The 21004-nt window shown below is 34.5% G+C and overlaps 2 protein-coding genes across 10 annotated transcripts; one reads left to right on the plus strand and one right to left on the minus strand.

The window, feature by feature from the left end:
* The first annotated feature begins 895 nt into the window (after positions 1-895).
* Positions 896-9819, plus strand: LOC111495701 (mitochondrial pyruvate carrier 4-like). Its single transcript, XM_023145865.1, has 5 exons — positions 896-1083; positions 5523-5621; positions 5791-5843; positions 9090-9163; positions 9503-9819. The coding sequence occupies exons 1-5, from the start codon at positions 1029-1031 to the stop codon at positions 9546-9548; spliced, it is 327 nt and encodes a 108-aa protein (XP_023001633.1). The 5' UTR covers positions 896-1028; the 3' UTR covers positions 9549-9819.
* A 2800-nt stretch (positions 9820-12619) lies between these two features.
* Positions 12620-20037, minus strand: LOC111495666 (sialyltransferase-like protein 2). Of its 9 annotated transcripts, none has more exons than XR_002720337.1 (18): positions 19925-20037; positions 19610-19831; positions 19435-19530; positions 19299-19355; positions 19141-19203; positions 18655-18742; positions 18491-18564; positions 18087-18176; positions 17833-17910; positions 17531-17631; positions 16951-17143; positions 15866-15956; positions 15709-15773; positions 14733-14887; positions 14566-14647; positions 13957-14066; positions 13096-13382; positions 12620-12886 (listed from the first exon to the last, which is right to left on the minus strand). XR_002720337.1 is itself a non-coding variant. In XM_023145807.1 (18 exons), exons 7-18 carry the CDS (start codon positions 18740-18742, stop codon positions 13187-13189), a joined length of 1323 nt encoding a protein of 440 aa, XP_023001575.1. In that variant the 5' UTR covers positions 19141-19203; positions 19299-19355; positions 19435-19530; positions 19625-19667; positions 19759-19831; positions 19925-20037; the 3' UTR covers positions 12620-13186. The 9 variants fall into 9 exon arrangements, 7 of the variants coding, with proteins under 7 accessions (XP_023001575.1, XP_023001573.1, XP_023001571.1 ...); XR_002720336.1 differs by having other exon boundaries at positions 12964-13382; XM_023145807.1 differs by having other exon boundaries at positions 12620-13382; positions 19625-19667; positions 19759-19831.
* Between the last annotated feature and the right edge of the window lie 967 nt (positions 20038-21004).

Genomic DNA, 21004 nt, shown 5'->3' on the forward strand with positions numbered 1-21004 from the left:
CCCTAAGATGTTTTAATGATAGGTCCTTAGAGCATATTTGCATGTGTTTGCATTTTTACGGCCCCTATAGTAGGGTCACCTACTAAGCATTTTTTGAAATACACAGGCAATGTGCTACATCATTTTTTAGATAAAGGCAAAGCGCTCCTGTATGGTTGACGACATCATCGCAATTAGAGACCATGACACGTGCATAGACTAATAACATATTTAATTTTCTAGACTTCGGTCAGTATTTGTTGTTGTGTATTTCATGTTTCAAACTAATTTTCATTATTGCTTTTAATTTCATTTCTAATTTATGTTTTGAACATGTAAGACTATGACGGTGTTTTTAATGATAAAGTACGTTTATGTTGAAATTCGATTTTAATGATGACGTTTTAAGAGTTACATTCTGCATATGAACTTAGGTTAAGATGATAATAGTAACTTTAGGTAGCTGAAATCTAGGGTCGTTACATATGATAGATTCATTAGTTATGATTTATGCATACATATGAGTTATTTTGATATCATAATTTATCATCTCTATATTTTATATCATAATTTATATTTTTATAAATTTTTATATAACAAATAAGTATCAAAGTAAAATATTTTTATTATAGTTTATTGTTTTTGTCCTGCATAATTTATTTATTATTTTTTTAGTTTTATAACATATCTTTGTATTTTTCTTATTTTTACGGGTATTAATTATTCAAGAAATGCTGATATTTATTTATTTTTAGTATTATGATAATGTTGAACTATGTTAAAATGTTATAATTTTGTGACCATATAATTTATGAATAATTTATTTATTTGAATAATTATGGATTGATTTGTATTAGTTGAATTTTTAATAAAATTTAATATATTTTATTAAAATGGTATCAGAGGGTGGGTTTGTGCGACTTTTTGCTCGGCCGTCTCGAAAATCCAATTCTTTGAGAAGACGTTCTTTGGATTGAACAGGTTCAGACATAAATTCCAGCCGGTGGCAAGGGCCTTCGAGCACGAGGATAAAGCAGAGAAGAGCATTTATGGCGGCTTCGAAGCTCCAAGCATTCTGGAATCACCCTGCTGGCCCTAAAACCAGTTAGTTTGCTCGATCTTTCTCAATCGATGTTCTAATTTTTGTTCTTTACGGATCAAATTGAAGTATGGTATCTCCTTTTTCTTATACTCTTTATCTCATTTTCTAACAAGAATTTGGTCGCGACAGACCCATTTTCGATATGGCTGATTGATTAAAGTTGTTTTGGAATTGTAATGTTGCATGTTCATTTTTAAGAAGATTTTGATCGGTTAGCCGATGATCGTTGAGTTTCAGATGGGTTAATTGAATGATTTGTGTGAAATCTGAGACGAGCATCTAGTAACTATTAGTAAGTCAACGTGAAATTATAACGTGGATGTAAGAATTGGATTCCCTGTATAGTCCTATTACCTTTGTATTTAGTTCCCATAGCGCCCGTGTTGCTCGTGAATGATCTCAGAGGGGAGGAAATTATTGCCTTTGGATTGGATGTAGTCTGTATTACCTTTGCGTAAATTGAAAGCATAATGACATTCCAAGGAGAAGAAAATATTCAAATCAGGAGATATGAGAGTCTCATTAGATAGTTTTGTAGACAAACTTTTCCCACATCTGGGCTCTTCTAAAGATGCCTGTTAGGATGTATTTCAATGGGGAATCTTGCTTCTGCTTCATGATTACTAGCTGCTCTTGGTTGTGGCAGTGATAAATGAAACTCCCCTTAATGCCCACTGCCATTATTCTTGAAGTTCTTTACTTGTAGGGCATCATCACAGGGGCAGTAGTTCTCAAGTTATAAAATTTCTTTCAAGAAATTTACCCAGAAATTCTTGATTTTAATGGAACTTGCTCATATTATTGCTGTGCCTGATCCCCTGCCTTCATATTCTTCTATTTCGTCATTTTTTTTTGGTTAGAAACCGATTTTTCACTGAGAATAATGAAAGAATGTACAAGGGTATTGTGAATGTTTGATTAATCCACCACACCTAAATAGTGTGAAAGTTATCTTATTTATAATCAAATAAATTACAAGGATATGGAAATAATAATAAATGGAAATAACAATAAATGGAAAGATACATATGATAATAAGGCAAATATCTAATATTTGCCTTATAATAAAATATCAAATATAATATATATGTTTAACTATAATTTATTACTAAATATCCTTAACACCCCACCGCAAGCTAAGCGTCGGATTTAAACGAACGTGAAGCTTGAATCTGAAAAATTCAAAGAAGTTGAGAAACACTTTTCATGAAGATGCTAACAACCCGGTTCTTGGCCATCAAAAATTGCAGAGGGATCGCCGCTCAGCGGCGATGCTGCCTTGGCTTCGGCGAGAATATGTCTAACCCATGAAGAGGGATTGTCGCTTAGCGACGATGCTGCCTTGGCTCTGGTGAGAATATTTCTAACCCCAAGAAGTAGAAAGGGAAACCTAGAGCAAGGGACAAAGACAATGTTGAAGCCGGAAGAGTCGCCACATTGGGCGAAGGAGCCAATTTTGGCGAGAAGGGCAGTCGGAAGAGTCGCCTCATCGGGCGAAGAAGCCAATTTTGGCAGGAAGGGCAGCGGCAACTTGGTTGGCGAATAGGCCAGTGCGGCACCCAGATTCCGAAGGTAAATCTCTGCGAAAGGTTGATAGGTTTAGGTTAGGGTTTATGTGAAGGATGAAGGTTGATTGGGAAGAAAATAAGAGAGACTATATTGGCCAAGAGGAAAACCGATTGGGTTGGAAAAAGTGAGGTTGTATGTACAGAGTATGACGAAAGGTGATTTGGAGGTCAATAGGGTGGAGCCGAAGAGTAATCAATCGGCTCCGACTACGGCAGTCATGAAGACTGCCCCTGCGGCGTCAAAACCAGCAGGGGTGGTGGAGAAGAAGATTAAAAGATTCAAAAGCCATTGAAAAGAAAGGATCGGGGTTGTTAAACCGAGAGGGCTCTGATACCATGTGAATGTTTGATTAATCCACCACACCTAAATAGTGTGAAAGTTATCTTATTTATAATCAAATAAATTACAAGGATATGGAAATAATAATAAATGGAAATAACAATAAATGGAAAGATACATATGAAAATAAATTACAAGGATATGGAAATAATAATAAATGGAAATAACAATAAATGGAAAGATACATATGATAATAAGGCAAATATCTAATATTTGCCTTATAATAAAATATCAAATATAATATATATGTTTAACTATAATTTATTACTAAATATCCTTAACACCTTATAATAAAATATCAAATATAATATATATGTTTAACTATAATTTATTACTAAATATCCTTAACACCCCACCGCAAGCTAAGCGTCGGATTTAAACGAACGTGAAGCTTGAATCTGAAAAATTCAAAGAAGTTGAGAAACACTTTTCATGAAGATGCTAACAACCCGGTTCTTGGCCATCAAAAATTGCAGAGGGATCGCCGCTCAGCGGCGATGCTGCCTTGGCTTCGGCGAGAATATGTCTAACCCATGAAGAGGGATTGTCGCTTAGCGACGATGCTGCCTTGGCTCTGGTGAGAATATTTCTAACCCCAAGAAGTAGAAAGGGAAACCTAGAGCAAGGGACAAAGACAATGTTGAAGCCGGAAGAGTCGCCACATTGGGCGAAGGAGCCAATTTTGGCGAGAAGGGCAGTCGGAAGAGTCGCCTCATCGGGCGAAGAAGCCAATTTTGGCAGGAAGGGCAGCGGCAACTTGGTTGGCGAATAGGCCAGTGCGGCACCCAGATTCCGAAGGTAAATCTCTGCGAAAGGTTGATAGGTTTAGGTTAGGGTTTATGTGAAGGATGAAGGTTGATTGGGAAGAAAATAAGAGAGACTATATTGGCCAAGAGGAAAACCGATTGGGTTGGAAAAAGTGAGGTTGTATGTACAGAGTATGACGAAAGGTGATTTGGAGGTCAATAGGGTGGAGCCGAAGAGTAATCAATCGGCTCCGACTACGGCAGTCATGAAGACTGCCCCTGCGGCGTCAAAACCAGCAGGGGTGGTGGAGAAGAAGATTAAAAGATTCAAAAGCCATTGAAAAGAAAGGATCGGGGTTGTTAAACCGAGAGGGCTCTGATACCATGTGAATGTTTGATTAATCCACCACACCTAAATAGTGTGAAAGTTATCTTATTTATAATCAAATAAATTACAAGGATATGGAAATAATAATAAATGGAAATAACAATAAATGGAAAGATACATATGATAATAAGGCAAATATCTAGATATTTGCCTTATAATAAAATATCAAATATAATATATATGTTTAACTATAATTTATTACTAAATATCCTTAACATGAAAGAAACCGATTTTTTTTTTTATTTCGTCATTTTTTTTTGGTTAGAAACCGATTTTTCACTGAGAATAATGAAAGAATGTACAAGGGTATACAGAAAAAGAAGCCCGCAGAAGGAATCATCAACTGTCTATGGGGAAAGACTTCAATCCGAAAGAATTACTCCAAGCTATGTCCATAAAGATGTATTAAATCTCACAATCTCCCACACCTCCTCCAAAGTCCTTCAGCTCTTTAAAAATCCTACTATTCCTCTCGATCGACACTCCCCAAAAGATAGCCTAAAAAAATAAAAAACAAGTCTGCCATAGGACTCTCCCCATATCTCAAAGAGGAAGGATCATCAGTATCTCCTCAATAATAGAACGGCAGTGCACAATCTCTGTTACGCACCACAACAACTCCAAACACACTGAAGCATTGACTCCAAAGGGAGTAAACAAATTGGCAACTCCTCAAAAGATAATCAAGATCCTCCTTCTACTTTGTTATTTTCAATCAAGTAATATTACAATGTTTCAAGCGGTTACCTAATCTGAAGTTTGAATCACAAATTGTTATTTATAATCTAGATCAAAAGGAAATTTATTCTTCTCTTCACTGTATAATGACATCTTTTGTACTTTTTTCAGTTATTAACATCGTTGATTATTCATAATAAATAAACGAGTATCTCATGATATGGTTTCTTATTGGGAGATTTACCTACTGGATTTTATAATAGCATGTGGTTCAATACCTACATTAGTCTTAAAAACTACTGCGACGTACCTGGAAATTTTCTTGCATGATCTCTTGTTGGAATGTATGGTTTTAGAAATGCATTTATCTTCTGTGGCCCTGTAATTAGTCTCCCGTCTCTAAAAATTCATTTGCAATTCTAATATATTTTATCAATCTCAATTGGAAGGCTTTCTTGTAATAACTCTTTTTTGGCTGCTTCTTCTCCCGCACCCCAGTGTGTATTCTTTTTTGTTCTTTGTTAATAATATTATCCTTTTAAAGGAAAAAACCAATTATCATTTGTGGTCTAATAATATTATTGTTGCTGTAGCTCCACTAGAATTTTGACGTGTAATAATTGAGGGCATTCTATGATGAGCAATTTTTTCAGTCTATGCTTTAAATTAAATATGCCATCTGTACAAGATTCCTTCGAGCTAAATCCTGTTTATTATACAGTTCACTTCTGGGCACCAACCTTTAAGTGGGGTATCAGTATAGCCAATATTGCTGACTTCGCTAAGCCACCAGAAAAAATTTCTTATCCTCAGCAAATAGGTATGTGTTCTCTGTTTTTCTTTCACCTATATCTTTTCTCACGTGCACTCATATAGCAACTTTGAAGGAAGACTATTAATTTAGTATCTTTTCCTTTCTATTATAGTTTGATTTTGAGTTAGAAGAATTCATTTATTGACTTTGTTTTCCTCTTATCATATGCATCTAGCTGTTACAGCCACTGGAGTTATCTGGTCACGTTACAGCACTGTGATCACTCCGGTAAGTTAAAGAAATGATTTGATTATGATCACAGAAACATAAAGTAATGATAATATAACCATATGAATGGCCCATATTTTGTACATCATAGTTATTAGGAAGATTTTTGAGCTCTCACCTAAAAAATTATGGAGGGGAATGAAATTTACAAAGAACTTCCAAGGAATTACAGAAAGCATCCCAATGGAAGAAATGATGGAGGGGTTAGAGTTACAAAATTCTCCAGATAAACAACTCCTGAGTGAAGCATCCCAAACAATAGCACCCTCTATAGTAGTTCTTGTATCCTTCTTAATCTGAATGTTCTTAGAAGTGGCTTTCGTAGCATTGAGTCATAAGACGTTGTCGTTGTCTTTTAACAAGTAGCCACATAAGAAAGGGTGTGATCCTTGCTGCACTAAGTAGAGGAGGGATAGATTCCGGTGGAAGCTTTGAAGAATTGTCCCCATACATGGAGAATGAAAGGATTGCTAGAAAAAAGATGGCCATCACTTTCTCATCTCTTATTCTTCGGATGCTCTTTGTAATTAATTATTGATTGGGGTGGTTTTTTTTAGGTTCACTTTGGAAATTTGTTTGGTTGGTTTTCTATATGATTCTTGGTGTGGACATTTGGTTGTAGTATTACTGTTCACTAATTTATGGAAGGTATGTCTCATGTTTTAGGAAAAATATATATTACCAAGAATGCACATTTTTGGTTGGAGGGAATGATTGAACATCCACTACGGAGTTTATCATTGGTCTTGAGACCACATTTAAGAATGGTCTATGAAATGACCTTTACCTTTTTGGGAGATATTGCTTTCCATAAAGCTTTGAGGATTCATTAGGGCGATTACCGGTGCCACTTTATAGTCCTTGAAAAAAGAACTTTCAAGAACAGACCTTTGATTTATCAAGTAATTTCTTCTCTGGAGGATATGGATAAAAGTTCAGCCCTTATTAGAGTCTTCCTATGACTTTAAGATAGATCGATATCCCATTTTCTTCTTGAATTTCTAACTCACTTGCCAACTCTGTCTTTTGTGCTTTGATGCAGCCAAATGTTGATTGGTTTCATTCCTTTTATACTCCCTTTAGAGCCTTTAACTTTTGGATAAAAGCATGACTGGGCCATCCATTCATTTGATTGCTATCCCACCAATTTCCAAGAATGGTTGAAGGAGTGGTGCATCTTCTGGCCATAGATACCAGAAAGCCAGAAATTAAAACCATCTAAAAGGGAGAGATGAAGGGTAAGGGAGTAAGAACCTTCAATGACTTTAATTCCCTCAGTAGAAGGATCATTCCACATCATAAAAATACCCTCAGCCGAAACACAAGCATTCAAAGCAGCCCATCCAATGGCGACATGAGCTCCGAAGTGATTTGACAAAAAACTATCAACCGAATCTTTTTTAGTTTCTTGGAGGAGTACAAAAGTAGGATTAATTCTATGGAAAGATGAGATGGGTCTTTTAGTCCACAGAAGATGTAAGGTTCTTAATCTCTCTAATGAGCTGGTTACTTTTGCTAGCTGATTTACCTTTCTTCGACTTATTTGGAATCGCCATGATACAAAGGCCCTGGTTTCGAGTTCAAGGGATATCTTGTGGAGACTTTTCCGTGACTGGTCCTTGTCCAGGAACAAATTTGCATTATCCTTGGTGGGCATGGGGATTGAATCTGATTTATAACCTGTTTTGATACAGATGGGTATCAACTATGCATAAAAACCTATATCATCATTATAAAAAAAAAAGGTTTGGAGGAATGGTGAATTGAGGAGATGGGCAATAAGGAGATAAATGTGAAGAGACAGTGCGTGAGTGTGGGGTGAGAGGTTTGATCGCAAGAGTACGATCAATATGATTCCTTTGAAGTGGTGTGCTTTATCCCCATTAACAAATAGGTATGATTCCACACAATTTTTACAATTTTTTTGGGGGGGCTTTAAAGCAGTATCGAGCAGGACGGGTTGATGAGTAACTAGGCCCAATTGAATAAAGTAGGTTAACAATCTTTTATGAAATGGGACAGGTGGGGGTATGTGAGGTTGAAAAGATGGATCGGCCGGAGGGAAGAGTGGTATGGTTGATTCAGTGGGATTGAGAGGTCTATTTTGGGCCTTTGAGGTCAGGTGGGGCCAAGTACATTTAGATGGAATGGGTACAGTTTATGGGCTTGGCTAATGGGCAATGGGAATACTATTGGGGGTACTGAACCTAAAAAGGAGGGGTTGTGAACTTTGATCCAGACTCCATTGATCCATTGGTAAGTTTTGAACTTTGACTCCGCCACCATATGATGGAACCTTTTGATCTTTCAAATATTCTTAGTCCATTTCTCGAATTTGGGTGTACCAATTTCAGAAGTTACATAAAGTTGAAGCTCGTTCCTAGTATTTACATATTACTGGGCTTTGTTTGGTTGAAATGATCTTAGAGAGCTGTATGAGCTGATGTCTACCCTTAAAAGCTCCCTTTCCATCGTATCAGTTATCATGGAAATGTCATCTTTTGAGAGGAACAACATCAAAGAGGACTAAGGTGGCAGGGTCGTATGATGAAGGAGGTTGCCCGTGTAACATGGGAGGGGGTTGAGTTTTGGTTTGGCCAGGGTGATTCCTCGATTAATGCTTTTCTGTAGGATAGTTTTGTATAGTGATTGGTGGGAAGTCTGTAAAAAAACTCCAACCTTTTGTGTTTTCTCCACAAGGAACAATCAACTTCGTGCATCCCCCATTGCCTTCCAGCTTCTGCACAGTACCCTCTTCTATTTGATAGCTTCTCAACCCATATGACATAACTTTCTGTCCTTTGTTCTTCAATTTTTTTTTGTTGAACGGGGATTCCGAGATTCTATTGAGTAGATAAAAGCCAGGCTAGAGAACTCCGCTGAATAGAGGAGAAAGAATGGTCTCTTCGGTTAATTTCGATCGAAAATTTCTTCCTTCTAAAGGATAGGACTTGGGTGGGGGTCGCCAGCAATTGAAGAACAACCATAGGAGGTTATTTCCTGGTTGGAGGGTTGGCCAGAGTGGATTCATGGTTAGATAGGATCATGGATGGAGAGAGAGGATTCAATATTATGCGTTCGACTTTCATAGTCCTGTGATAAACATATAAATAATAAATTGATGTGGGATTCCAGTTTTATCCCTGTAATTACCTTGATCGAATAATTAGATTAAATCGTATCTTAGTTAATGGCTACACTTTTCTTTTTAGCTCTGAACATCTTTCTTGTTTCTGAAAAATGCAGAAGAACTGGAACCTTTTTAGTGTCAACGTTGCAATGGCAGGGACTGGCATCTACCAATTGACAAGAAAAATACAGTAAGTCATCGCTTCTTTTGGCTCGTAAAGGAAAACATTTCTCAGCACGGTCCTGGTAGGATATGGGGATTTTATTGTGATCGAGCTTTACGTTTAAAGTTATTGACATTTTCAACTTGGAGCAAAGAAATAAACATTATACGAGGATATTATTACAAAAGGCTGTCTTTACTGACATAATCCAAGAATTACTCGTTAGAGAAGTGAGGTTGGGAAGATCAACAACTATATTTACCTTGAACTTTGGGAGTTCTCTTCTTCGTTGGATTTTTTTGGTAGAATTGATTATGATTGATCCAATTTCTCTTTGACTAACTCAACATTTCGTTTGCATACCAGGCACGATTATTTCTCGAAGGAGGAAGTAGCTGCTGTCAACAAATGACGACGAAATATGATATATATTCTTCATTTACTTACCTCTGTGATGAGCAGAATTTCCCTTTCCCCCACCACTCCAAAGCCTGACCTTCTAGCCAAGGCTCCATGACTTTTCTGCAAATCAATTTATGTTCTTTATTTTACTTCTGTAGCTATGCAACTATGCTTCAAAACTGTTCGAAATAATAAATAAGATCCTGATTTAGTCCAACATAATAACGCTCTATGAAACGCTTCTGAATGGATGAGTTATGGAAGTTGTGCATTTATAGCATCTATGTTGAAGATCCAGCTACAAATTTCAACGCCCATTTAGTTCAAGCAAATTTGAATGAAAAGTTTTAATCTTATTTACATTGCTTAGATTGTTACAGCACTGTATTCCATGCAGGTTTTGTGATGAGTTTTGGTAATATGTTTATTTTTTAGACAGTTAACATTATTACCTTTTCAACTTTTAAACAAAAATGTCAAAAAAAAATGTCATTTTTTCATTGTATGTACTCTCATTTCTCTCCTCTGTCCAATTCTTACACCAATTTTCTCTATAATCAAAGAGAATCCATAGTTGAAATAACGTTTCGCCAAATATAAAATGGATCGACAAAAGAATATATCTATCAACTAATAATAATAAGATCTTTTAATTATTTTTTAAAGTTTACTGGCATCAACAATAATATTGAAATTTTAGAAGTATTTAAACTTTTTAGGATGTTTTCTAAAATTTAGCCTATAATATATCTAATTTACATTAAAATTTACCTTATAATTTTAATTTTAGACATCTAATAAACAACAAAATACTATTTCCATTACGATTCCTCATTTTCATGCTTACGTTAACGAGATCTTAGATCAGAAAGGTATCATCTCACCTAATGTATTGAAAGACTTTTGAGCTTTATTTGGTAGCAAGGGCATACCATGCTCACTCCTTCGAATGAATGGGATACCGAAAGGCCAGAATTGTTGGCCAAAATGGAAATGGGAAGGGAGAATAGGGGTATAACTACTTGTGTTTTCAAATAAAATTAGGTTTAACGAGCTTAAGTTAAGTTGAGATATTTCAACTTTTAAATTATAAAAAAAAATTATGTTTCAAAATTTTATTATTTTATTAGATTTATTTCAAGTTTGAAAAGTCGATCTTATCTCTTAAATTTTTTTAAAATTTTTATTCGAAATCATTTAGTCTGGCTTAGAGTTTTAAGTAGGACTTATACAACTTTGTCTCAAACTTTTATGTCATTCTTTGTCATTAGACCAGTATCTATGCATGTATTTTTAGTCGGAATTCTCGAATCTTTTGCTTCTCGGACAGTGACAAACAATGTAGCTTGCATTGCGTAGATGCGTAATTTCTTTGGGTGCTAATTTTGGAAGTTTAACAATGGGACTCCATACTCTCACTTGTCTAAGAGGGGCTTAATAATACTTAAAGCATTAGATGTAATTACAATGATGAATAGACTTTTGACCTGGTTGTTACACTATGAACTCGAGACAAATCGATTTACTTGTAATGATTATATCAATAAATACTATTTGTTCTACCATACATTAGAGTTCAAATATAAGTTTATAATTAATTAATAAAAATGGATAATTAAAGAATTTAATTAATTAATTTTATATCATTTGAATTTATAATAAGTTTATAATGAGTAGGTCTTCACTAAAATTTAACCGAATCAACCTAAAATCAATTTAGTTAAAAAGAAAATTTAAAATTTAAAATCAACATTCAAATTAATATTTAATTTAACCCTCATTTTACTACAATTCTTTACTGTTTTACCCATACAACATTATCTTTACCATTCATTAAAATCTTTTACAAGGTTTTTTTTTTTTTTTTTTTTTTTTTTTTTTTTTTTTTTTTTTTTTTTTTTTTNGGGGTATAACTACTTGTGTTTTCAAATAAAATTAGGTTTAACGAGCTTAAGTTAAGTTGAGATATTTCAACTTTTAAATTATAAAAAAAAATTATGTTTCAAAATTTTATTATTTTATTAGATTTATTTCAAGTTTGAAAAGTCGATCTTATCTCTTAAATTTTTTTAAAATTTTTATTCGAAATCATTTAGTCTGGCTTAGAGTTTTAAGTAGGACTTATACAACTTTGTCTCAAACTTTTATGTCATTCTTTGTCATTAGACCAGTATCTATGCATGTATTTTTAGTCGGAATTCTCGAATCTTTTGCTTCTCGGACAGTGACAAACAATGTAGCTTGCATTGCGTAGATGCGTAATTTCTTTGGGTGCTAATTTTGGAAGTTTAACAATGGGACTCCATACTCTCACTTGTCTAAGAGGGGCTTAATAATACTTAAAGCATTAGATGTAATTACAATGATGAATAGACTTTTGACCTGGTTGTTACACTATGAACTCGAGACAAATCGATTTACTTGTAATGATTATATCAATAAATACTATTTGTTCTACCATACATTAGAGTTCAAATATAAGTTTATAATTAATTAATAAAAATGGATAATTAAAGAATTTAATTAATTAATTTTATATCATTTGAATTTATAATAAGTTTATAATGAGTAGGTCTTCACTAAAATTTAACCGAATCAACCTAAAATCAATTTAGTTAAAAAGAAAATTTAAAATTTAAAATCAACATTCAAATTAATATTTAATTTAACCCTCATTTTACTACAATTCTTTACTGTTTTACCCATACAACATTATCTTTACCATTCATTAAAATCTTTTACAAGGTTTTTTTTTTTTTTTTTTTTTTTTTTTTTTTTGAATATTCTAAAGTTATTTTTAATACATTATTTTCATCAGTTGGATATTCTTAATATTTTGCTACAATTCCAACAGCATAAATTCTTTTAGTATATTTCCATTCATCTCCAATTCAATCACTAAGTTTGTTCTAAGTAACCTGTGTTTAAATGTACACTTGCATTGAACCCCGTACAAACAACGTTCGTTAAAGAAAAACTCACAAGAACGTAACCATGATCGCACCATTTCTGAATCCACACATTTCTATATCTTTCTACACACCTCTACCTCAAGTAAGTGGCTTTATGTATATATATATGTTTGGAAAACCACTAACGTCCTCATCTCATTGACTCTCTCTCAAGCTTACGCTTAAGTTCTTAACAACCAACGTACCCTAAGTTTTAGATCTAACTATATCAAAAGCTTCGCAAAAATATTTGAAGTAACAGATCATAAACTACTCAATATGATGTGGAGCAGTCAAAATTAATTCATAATATCAATATCTATGTCAAGATACACTCACCTCACCAATCCAGACTTCACAGGAGAAAAACATTGTTCCTCCGACGAGCAAGAACAACCTGAATGATGAATGGCAGTTGTAATTACTCTTTGAACAAAATTTTGCACGAACAATGGGTGAAAAATAACCACTAACTTTTGATGCAGTCGCAGCAGATGAATTATCATGGTATTGCTATAAGGAGAAGGATTCAATTCAAGAATGCACGGATTCGGAGAGTATCCACAAGTTTCAAGAATCCGGGATAGGCATGCGGAACTTTTGTACCTTGCAAAAACGAATAATCCCTTCTTGTATTTCAATGCTCCACTGCAACCACGTCTGGTTCCAAATGAACTTCAACATACAATTAATTGATTCAATTTGGCGGCACTGTGCAAAGAAGACCATGACCAGGACTATGCTCCAAAGGGTACATGGTTGTGCCTCTCACAAATTTTTGATGAGCAGCGGCAGGCTTGCGTAGGCTTGAAATTGACATAGGCTTGCTTCTGATACGCTTTTTTATGATAGAGCATGAAGCCAATGGGTCTTTAGAACCTGCTCCAACCCTCCTATACATTTTAAGGATAAACACCAAGAGTTTAGAAAAGGATGATACACTTACACATAATACATTTAATTTGTATTAGTTAAGAAAATACGATAGAGCACCAAAACATTTGCTTCATAGTTGATCAAAGCTAAAAGGTTGCGCATCCAATATTGGACTCCTGCAACCATCAATGCACGTTTTGGGATGAAATTCTAGGCTAAGAATATAGATTGGCGCACAAAACATAAGTTATGCCAACCTAGGCATCAACTATTCATTAATGAACTTGACAAGCATCGCCATAATGTTAAAAGGTCTGGCTAAGATGGATAGTATAGTAGCAACTCATTAAAGGAGGTAGACCCGCAAATACATAGAATAGTTGATTCGCAAAGTCTCTACATGCAAAGTCGTACCATGCAGTACAGACTTGTTAAATAAGAATGAAATGGCAATCAACATTCATGGAATGATTCATAGTTTAGTAGCAACATATACATTGATCACCCATAAAATTTCTATTTTTTTTTTAAAATCTTTTGTGGGGTGGGGTGGGGAGTGCGGATGTTGATAAAGATTGATGATTCAACTACCTCAATCGTTTCTCAGATGCAACTCTAGCAGCAGTAACCATCTTTTGGCTTGGTACCCACTTCACCACCCGGTTCGGATTAGGTCGCATTGGAGAATGGATTTTGACAAGCTACACAATTTTATAAGTGCTATTACTTCCCAACTAATCAAGCACAGATGACAAATTTATGGTTAATACAGAATCGTCTTAGTATATAACAGTTTAACAAGAAAATCAAGTTTCACCGACTGAGCATGCCGTCAATACTTGAGGATAGATATTTGTTGATAAAATATCATGATTTTTATTTGTAAATTTTGAATTCTCTTCAAATTCTTGTGAGATATATATTTAAAATGAACTGTAAAACAGAACACTCGATCTATAGAACTTAATTCATTTAACAAAATCAACAATGAAACTTCAATGACAGATTTACCACTTGGATATTCTAATATTTTCTCATTTTAACTTTTGGCAAGGTCTATAATCAATCATCAAAGTTTTGATACCTAAAATATTTAGTTTGGTTTTGCCACCTACAGAAGGGAACTTCTCAGTTGCACTTATAAGTACATAAAAAGCACACAAGTTTCAGCACACATGTCATAAATATTAGCAGACTTACACCCAAACATTCCATCATCTGGTAATATGCCCTACCATGCAGAGGTGTGTGACCTTGTCGAGATTCTGAAAAGTATCTTGTCCTGAGAAAATTTAGTTTCATTCATCAATTAAGTATATTTTTTATTTCACATGTTAAGAAATTATTTGTAACAACAAATCTCATACCATTCTTTATAACCAGGATCAACAGTGAAGCCATACATATCTACAGAGTCACATATGGAGAGAGCAAACTCAAGAGCCTTGAGCCCAGTTCCTTTTGCGGCAGAACCAAATGAAGCACCAAGCATGAGATAAACAGGATTTTTTATGGGAATCTCCTGCAGAAAGTAGGAGGAAAATAATAAGTAGGGTGCAATGAGGAAATCACCTAAATAAAATATTTGATGATGAAATTTTAAGCGCAGAGCAAGTTCAACATTCAAGTTAGGAATAAAATTTTCAGAACAGGAATGGTTTGTAAAACACGATCTATCATTAGTGGTATGACATCTAACTATGTATTTAACGAGCAAGAAAATTCATGACTTCAGTAAAAATATATTAATTTCAATGCAACAGCCATTTGTGCATAAGTTGGCCCAAACACTTGCTATATATGCGAGTATTAATTTGGAAAGAAAAAAAAAAGTTTCTCTTGGAGAGGTATGAATGGTGCTCTTTGAGTTATTAAAATAGTAGAGTGAGGAATTCACATAATGCTTCATATTTAGGTGTGGGTAAAGCCCCCTTTCCCATCTAAAGGATTGGAAAATCCTACCAGAATCTTTCCTCCTCTCTCTTCCTAGTTCCAACCCGAAAAGAATAAATAAAAATTTCGTCCTTTAGTTCATTAGAAAGATAAGGGGTTGTCCTCAGTCTCAATTGATTTATTATTCCCTTCTTCTCCCATCAAGACATGAAAAATGGGGAGTTAAGGGAAACAAAACCTCCATAAAAGAAACTATTAGAGAAAGAAAAAAAACCCTTTATTTTTGCTTGAACCTTGATGGAAAGGTGGAACTAGAGAATCTTCAAGGAAACATATGGAGTCTGGTTCAAACCAGTACAAATACTAGAAAGCTACAAAGCATAGAAATTACAATCCTGTATTTTTTGCAAAGATCGTTAAAAAAGAAGCTACTACAAACAGTACAGGAACCTGAATCATCTTGTTCATGATATCGTGAATTGTTGTTTTGATCAACAAAACCTCCTTTCTTGTTTCTGCAACATATGCAAGTTGTACTTAGTATACTACTTCTAAGTTCTAATATAATGCATTAGAACCACAATAACAAGTGAAAAAATATTGATACCATCTAACTCCACGACTTTATCCAGAGCTTTTGCAGATCCTCTATTAAGAAGACGAAAGGTACTTTTCTTACCCACATGATCCGTGTAGTTCTGTGAAAATCAAAACATAAGACAACCGGGCTTTCATTGAGAGGGAAAAAAAAAAAAAATGCAAGCTATACAATAAGAGAGCCGGCAAAAAAGGAGGCAAACTCTAAGAAGGGTCTCCAATCAAGCAAAATAAGACAAGATGAATAATTGCCAAAAAGCTTTGCCAAACATTGCTCAAGGATCTCTCAAGTGCTCTAAAAATTCTATTGTTCCTCTCACCCCAAAGCTCCTACAAAGATAGCACACACCCCGCTTGCCACAAACTTTCGTTTCTCAAGAAAGGAGGATGAAGGAAGAACTTCTCGAGCATCTCTTTGCAGTCCCTCTGCCTTGGCCAAGACTGAACTCCTCAAAGAACCGACTCCAAACTGCATAAGCAAAATCAGAAGTCCAAAGAATACAATCCTGATCCGCAGCTACCCAAAGAATGCAACACCAAGCCCCACCAAATTAGGCACCTTCTTCAACACCTTATCTATAGTGTTAACTTTTCCATTAAGGACCTTCCAAACAAAAAACTTAACTTTCTTGAGAATTTGCACCTTTCCTCATGAGGCAAAGAAAATATCACTCAAGGAAGGGGGGTTAACCAGACAAAGAAAGAAGGAATTATAAGAGAAACCAGCAGACGAATTGGGATCCCAAAAACGAACATCCCTTCTTCCCAGAAACAATGAAACTCCCGCATTAAAGGAAGAAGGTTGACAATATCCAATGTTTCTCTATCAAACAAAGAATGTCAAAACTCAAAAAGAGGAAGGGTGCCTCGAGACTGAACATTAGTCGATGAATAATTCCTTGTCTAGGATAAATAATATAAATGAAGAAACATAAAATAGAGGAGGGGTCCCTCGAGACTGAACAATAGCCAATGAATAATGAATAATTCCTTGGCTAGGATAAATAATATAAATGAAGAAACGTAGAATAGAGGGGGATTAAGCAAAATTATCAAAAAGGAAAGGAGCATCTAAAATGATTAGTAGAAGCCGACCTGGATAGGGGCTCCATTTTCCCTGATAATAACATCAAAACCATCTATCTCCTTCCCAAATTTGGTTTTCAAGAGATCTCCAGAATTTCCCACAACAGCACAACGACCATATTGCTTTGGAACATATGGTGGCGTTTCAGGAAGTACTAAGGAAAGTTTCTCCATGCACAAAGTTCTATTAGCACAACTATTACTGCAAATGGAAAAAAGGTCATTGTGAGCCTGGCTACGAGAAACTGTCCTTGGTCTTCTGATAAGGATGTTCATTCTGGAGCTCAAAACACGGCGACATCAACATGCACTTTGTAAATTCTTGGGATTTGTATTAAACTATACAGCTTCAGAAGGAGTTCTTTCCTTATGATTATTAGAAGTGAAGCTTATGAAACTAGAAACCTAATATGGTAGAAGTCTAAAATTAAGAAAACTTATGTTCAAAATAGCTGTTTTTTATATTTTTTATATTTATTTATTTATGTATATATATATATATCCTCACATATATAAGTGATTGGTGTCTATAAAGCCATAAATTGTCAAATCATTTCAAGGATAAATTTTTGTAACTGTAACTACTTACAGAAGAATTCCTTTGTTAATCCTACGCCAGGCGTACTCCTCCCATCCATTTGGCAAGCCATCAATGTACTCCCTGGTCAGTATGGTGGTACTGTTCCGCACCTGAGCAGTCCACTCATTAAATAATAATTTAATTTGTAAACATGCTTATGAATCTTTGTAAGAGAAATAATATAAAAGGAGACCTTTAATTTCAAGGAGAATTTTTTTTAGATAAAAGTAGAAATTTGAACTGGTGACATTCAATTACTCCAAAAAAAATGGATGCATACAACCCTTTACCAAATACAGAAAGCAGCCTACCTGTTCCCAAGTAGCCACAGCTTCGCAGAGATTAAATTCATATGATAAGCCTTCAAGTTCACCAGTTTTAGGATCTTTCTGTTCACATGAAAATTTCAAAAATCTTAAGTACAAGTTTGTGTATCAGCTAAATTTGGTTCAAAAGAATATGGAGTGGCAGGATTTGTAAGTGGGATTCAATGCTCCAACTTATTCAAATTTTATCTACTCAACAAATATATGATTAGTCCGTCAGAAGGATGAAGAGAACCTACCCATTTGGGGATGGTTTCTTGAGGAAACCTCATTGTAACTAGGCAATAATCTTCACCACCAACAGCTTGTAGACCTAATCCATTTGCACTCTGCAACACCATCGAACAAATGGCGTACAACCATATAAGAGATTAAAGTTTTTGTTTTAATTGAGAAAAATGTTAAACTACTTCGTATTGGATCGAGAAAAACACACACTCATCTGCGTCTTGTAAAACAAAGTTACATCCAAAATTAACTAAATGGTCCTAAAGGCCATCAATAGGCATTTGAAAAGCTCTTAAAATACAGAGTGATGACATAAGCTTATGCCTCACAATAGCAGCAGGCGAAACTTTCATCAACATGTCCTTTCCAGTTCAGAAATAGTAAATGCATGAAACAATTGGTTTCCAGAACTCACCACACACTTCTGGAAACTGCTCTGAAGGGATTGCAGAGCTTCATAATCCTCATCGGAAAGTTGATAATTACCATCTATTAATAGATATAAACATAAGTCAGATGATCATACACTTACAACAAATGTGAATGAAAAGAAATTAAGCAGAAACATAAGGCTCTTACATAGGTAGGAAACACCGTTAATGTATATGAGAATAGCCGCAAATCCAGAAGCTAAAGCAAGCACAAAGGCGAAATGCAACAGCCTCATCTATATAAAAACTGAGAAATTTAGGAATTCTAAGGACCTTTGATACCAGCTTGAATGGATCTAAAGTGTAACAATCCAACTTTTTAGATCTAGACCGACCAGGTCCATTACGAAAAACATGCTTTCACATTTTACAAGATGACAATAAATTTTAAAAGTTGATAGAGAATAACAAATCCAAACAAAGTAAGGCAAAGTTTGCTTGGGGTACCCTCTAAAATAAATGTAAACAAAAGAGTAAATCAAAACATCTCCAAAAATTTATCAAGAAATGACAAAAATCGCAATCAGATCAATAAATCGTCACAAAGACAAATTCAGTTCTCAAATACTAAAAAACTCATAAATGCATGCGTACCTAACATTCATTAGGAACATCCAATAGGAAAATCACTTACCTTGATTGTGAAACCTGAAAATTTCGAATCCCAAGCTCCGAATAAGGAGACCGTTTGCCCAACCTACAATTATTTCCAATAAATTAAACCTGAAACTTACATCCTAACAATTCCAGTTCCAAGAATAATTTGGGACTTAATCTTGTAACTTAACTTACTCCAACAAGAAAAAAAATTAGCCGAAATTGGTTTCAGTATTGATGACTTTGTGCAAACTACACATAACAAAGATCTAAGAGTTAGAGCCTACAAAAGAACTCCTAAATGAATCCAAAAAGTTCGATAGAAAGTTACCCAACAAATTCTTATCGAAAATGAAACAGAGTTCGCACTGATTGGCTTCAATTAGATCTGATTTGGTAGATTCGAGATCCAAACGTTTTGAGTATACTAGAAGGGCCAAAATTCACGGGTTAGACTTAACCATAACCAAAAATTATTAGAGAACTTGCCGGAAATTGTATCTCACCCACGAATTGGATACCTCCAATCTACAAGGAGGTTCGCTGAAGATGCCCGCACTAAACCTATACCGGAGAAGAAACTATTCCAGCTGAAAAACACATTTCTCTATTTTATATTGTTTTTTTCTGGCTTCTGTCAATCTCATTTGACTACCTGGCGTAAGGTCCGATCGACGGCGGCGTTTGCGCGATTCGGCTGACGGTGAGGTCCGACAGCGGTGGTGAGGCTACGGCGGCGACCAACAGAGAGAGAGAGAAATCTGTGAGAAACAGAGTGGGGGAATCGTGTGAAAGCGAGAGAGGCGGGAAATGCAACTCACCGGTAAACTGCATGCAACGATGAGGGATTGAAATTTCCTATATCTTTGCTTCCGCAATTCCAAACAGAAAAATTTCACCCAAATGGAAAAACGAGAAAAAGGCAAGCCAGTATTTATGTGAATTCAACGCTGCCGTTGGATGTCCCATTCTGATCAAGCCCCTCCATTCATCAATTTCTTATTATTGGATTAATTAAGATATTATAATATTATCTAAAAGCTCTCAATTAAATTAGAATATATGTTCGAAATGCCCGTAATTAGTTATTTATTTTTCCATTATTTTATTTGTAATTTAATTATATTAATGATTGGAAAAATTTAAGGTTATAAGTGTAATTTTGAATCGTTTATGTTCCAATAATAATCTAAAAGATTTATAGTATATAGATGAGATTATGTGCCTTGTCCGGTTAACACTATTGATATTACTCACTTTGAATGATTTGATCTAATTTGTTTATGTGGAGACATGTGCGTAAGAGTATTCTATACAATGAGTTTGTATAAAACTAGATCACAAAATATTTTTATAAATCCATTAATTGAGAAGATTAATATTTCACTCTTTTGCATATAGGGCAAGTAGATGAGTCGTTCTCAATGTTGATTTAGATATTTGAATAATGGGGTCCACGGTCTCACTAGCCCGAGAGAGATTTTCGTTTATAGTTGAATCATAAACAAATTGTTCATTAGAAAATGAGTGGTACTTGTGTAAGATATAATTATAGGGGTAAAATAGACTTTTGACAAAATTGTAATTACAAATAACTCGTGAAGGATCGATTTACTTGTAATGATTATATTAATCAACACAATTTATCTTATAGTGTGATCTAGAATTAATGAATGAAAATTGATTAAATAAAGAATTTAATTAATTAATTTTGTATAAGTAGATGGTAGGTTCATAATATCTCTTTGCTAGCCTATGATAACACTAAAATAATTCATTTAGTTAAAGAAAAAATTTGAAAAGTTCAAATTAATATTTAATATATTATATTTATTAAATTATATATATATATATATATATATATATATATATATATATATATATATATATATATATATATA

Source organism: Cucurbita maxima, unplaced genomic scaffold (genome assembly GCF_002738345.1).
Source record: "Cucurbita maxima cultivar Rimu unplaced genomic scaffold, Cmax_1.0 Cma_Scf00021, whole genome shotgun sequence".
NCBI classification, from domain to species: domain Eukaryota; kingdom Viridiplantae; phylum Streptophyta; class Magnoliopsida; order Cucurbitales; family Cucurbitaceae; genus Cucurbita; species Cucurbita maxima.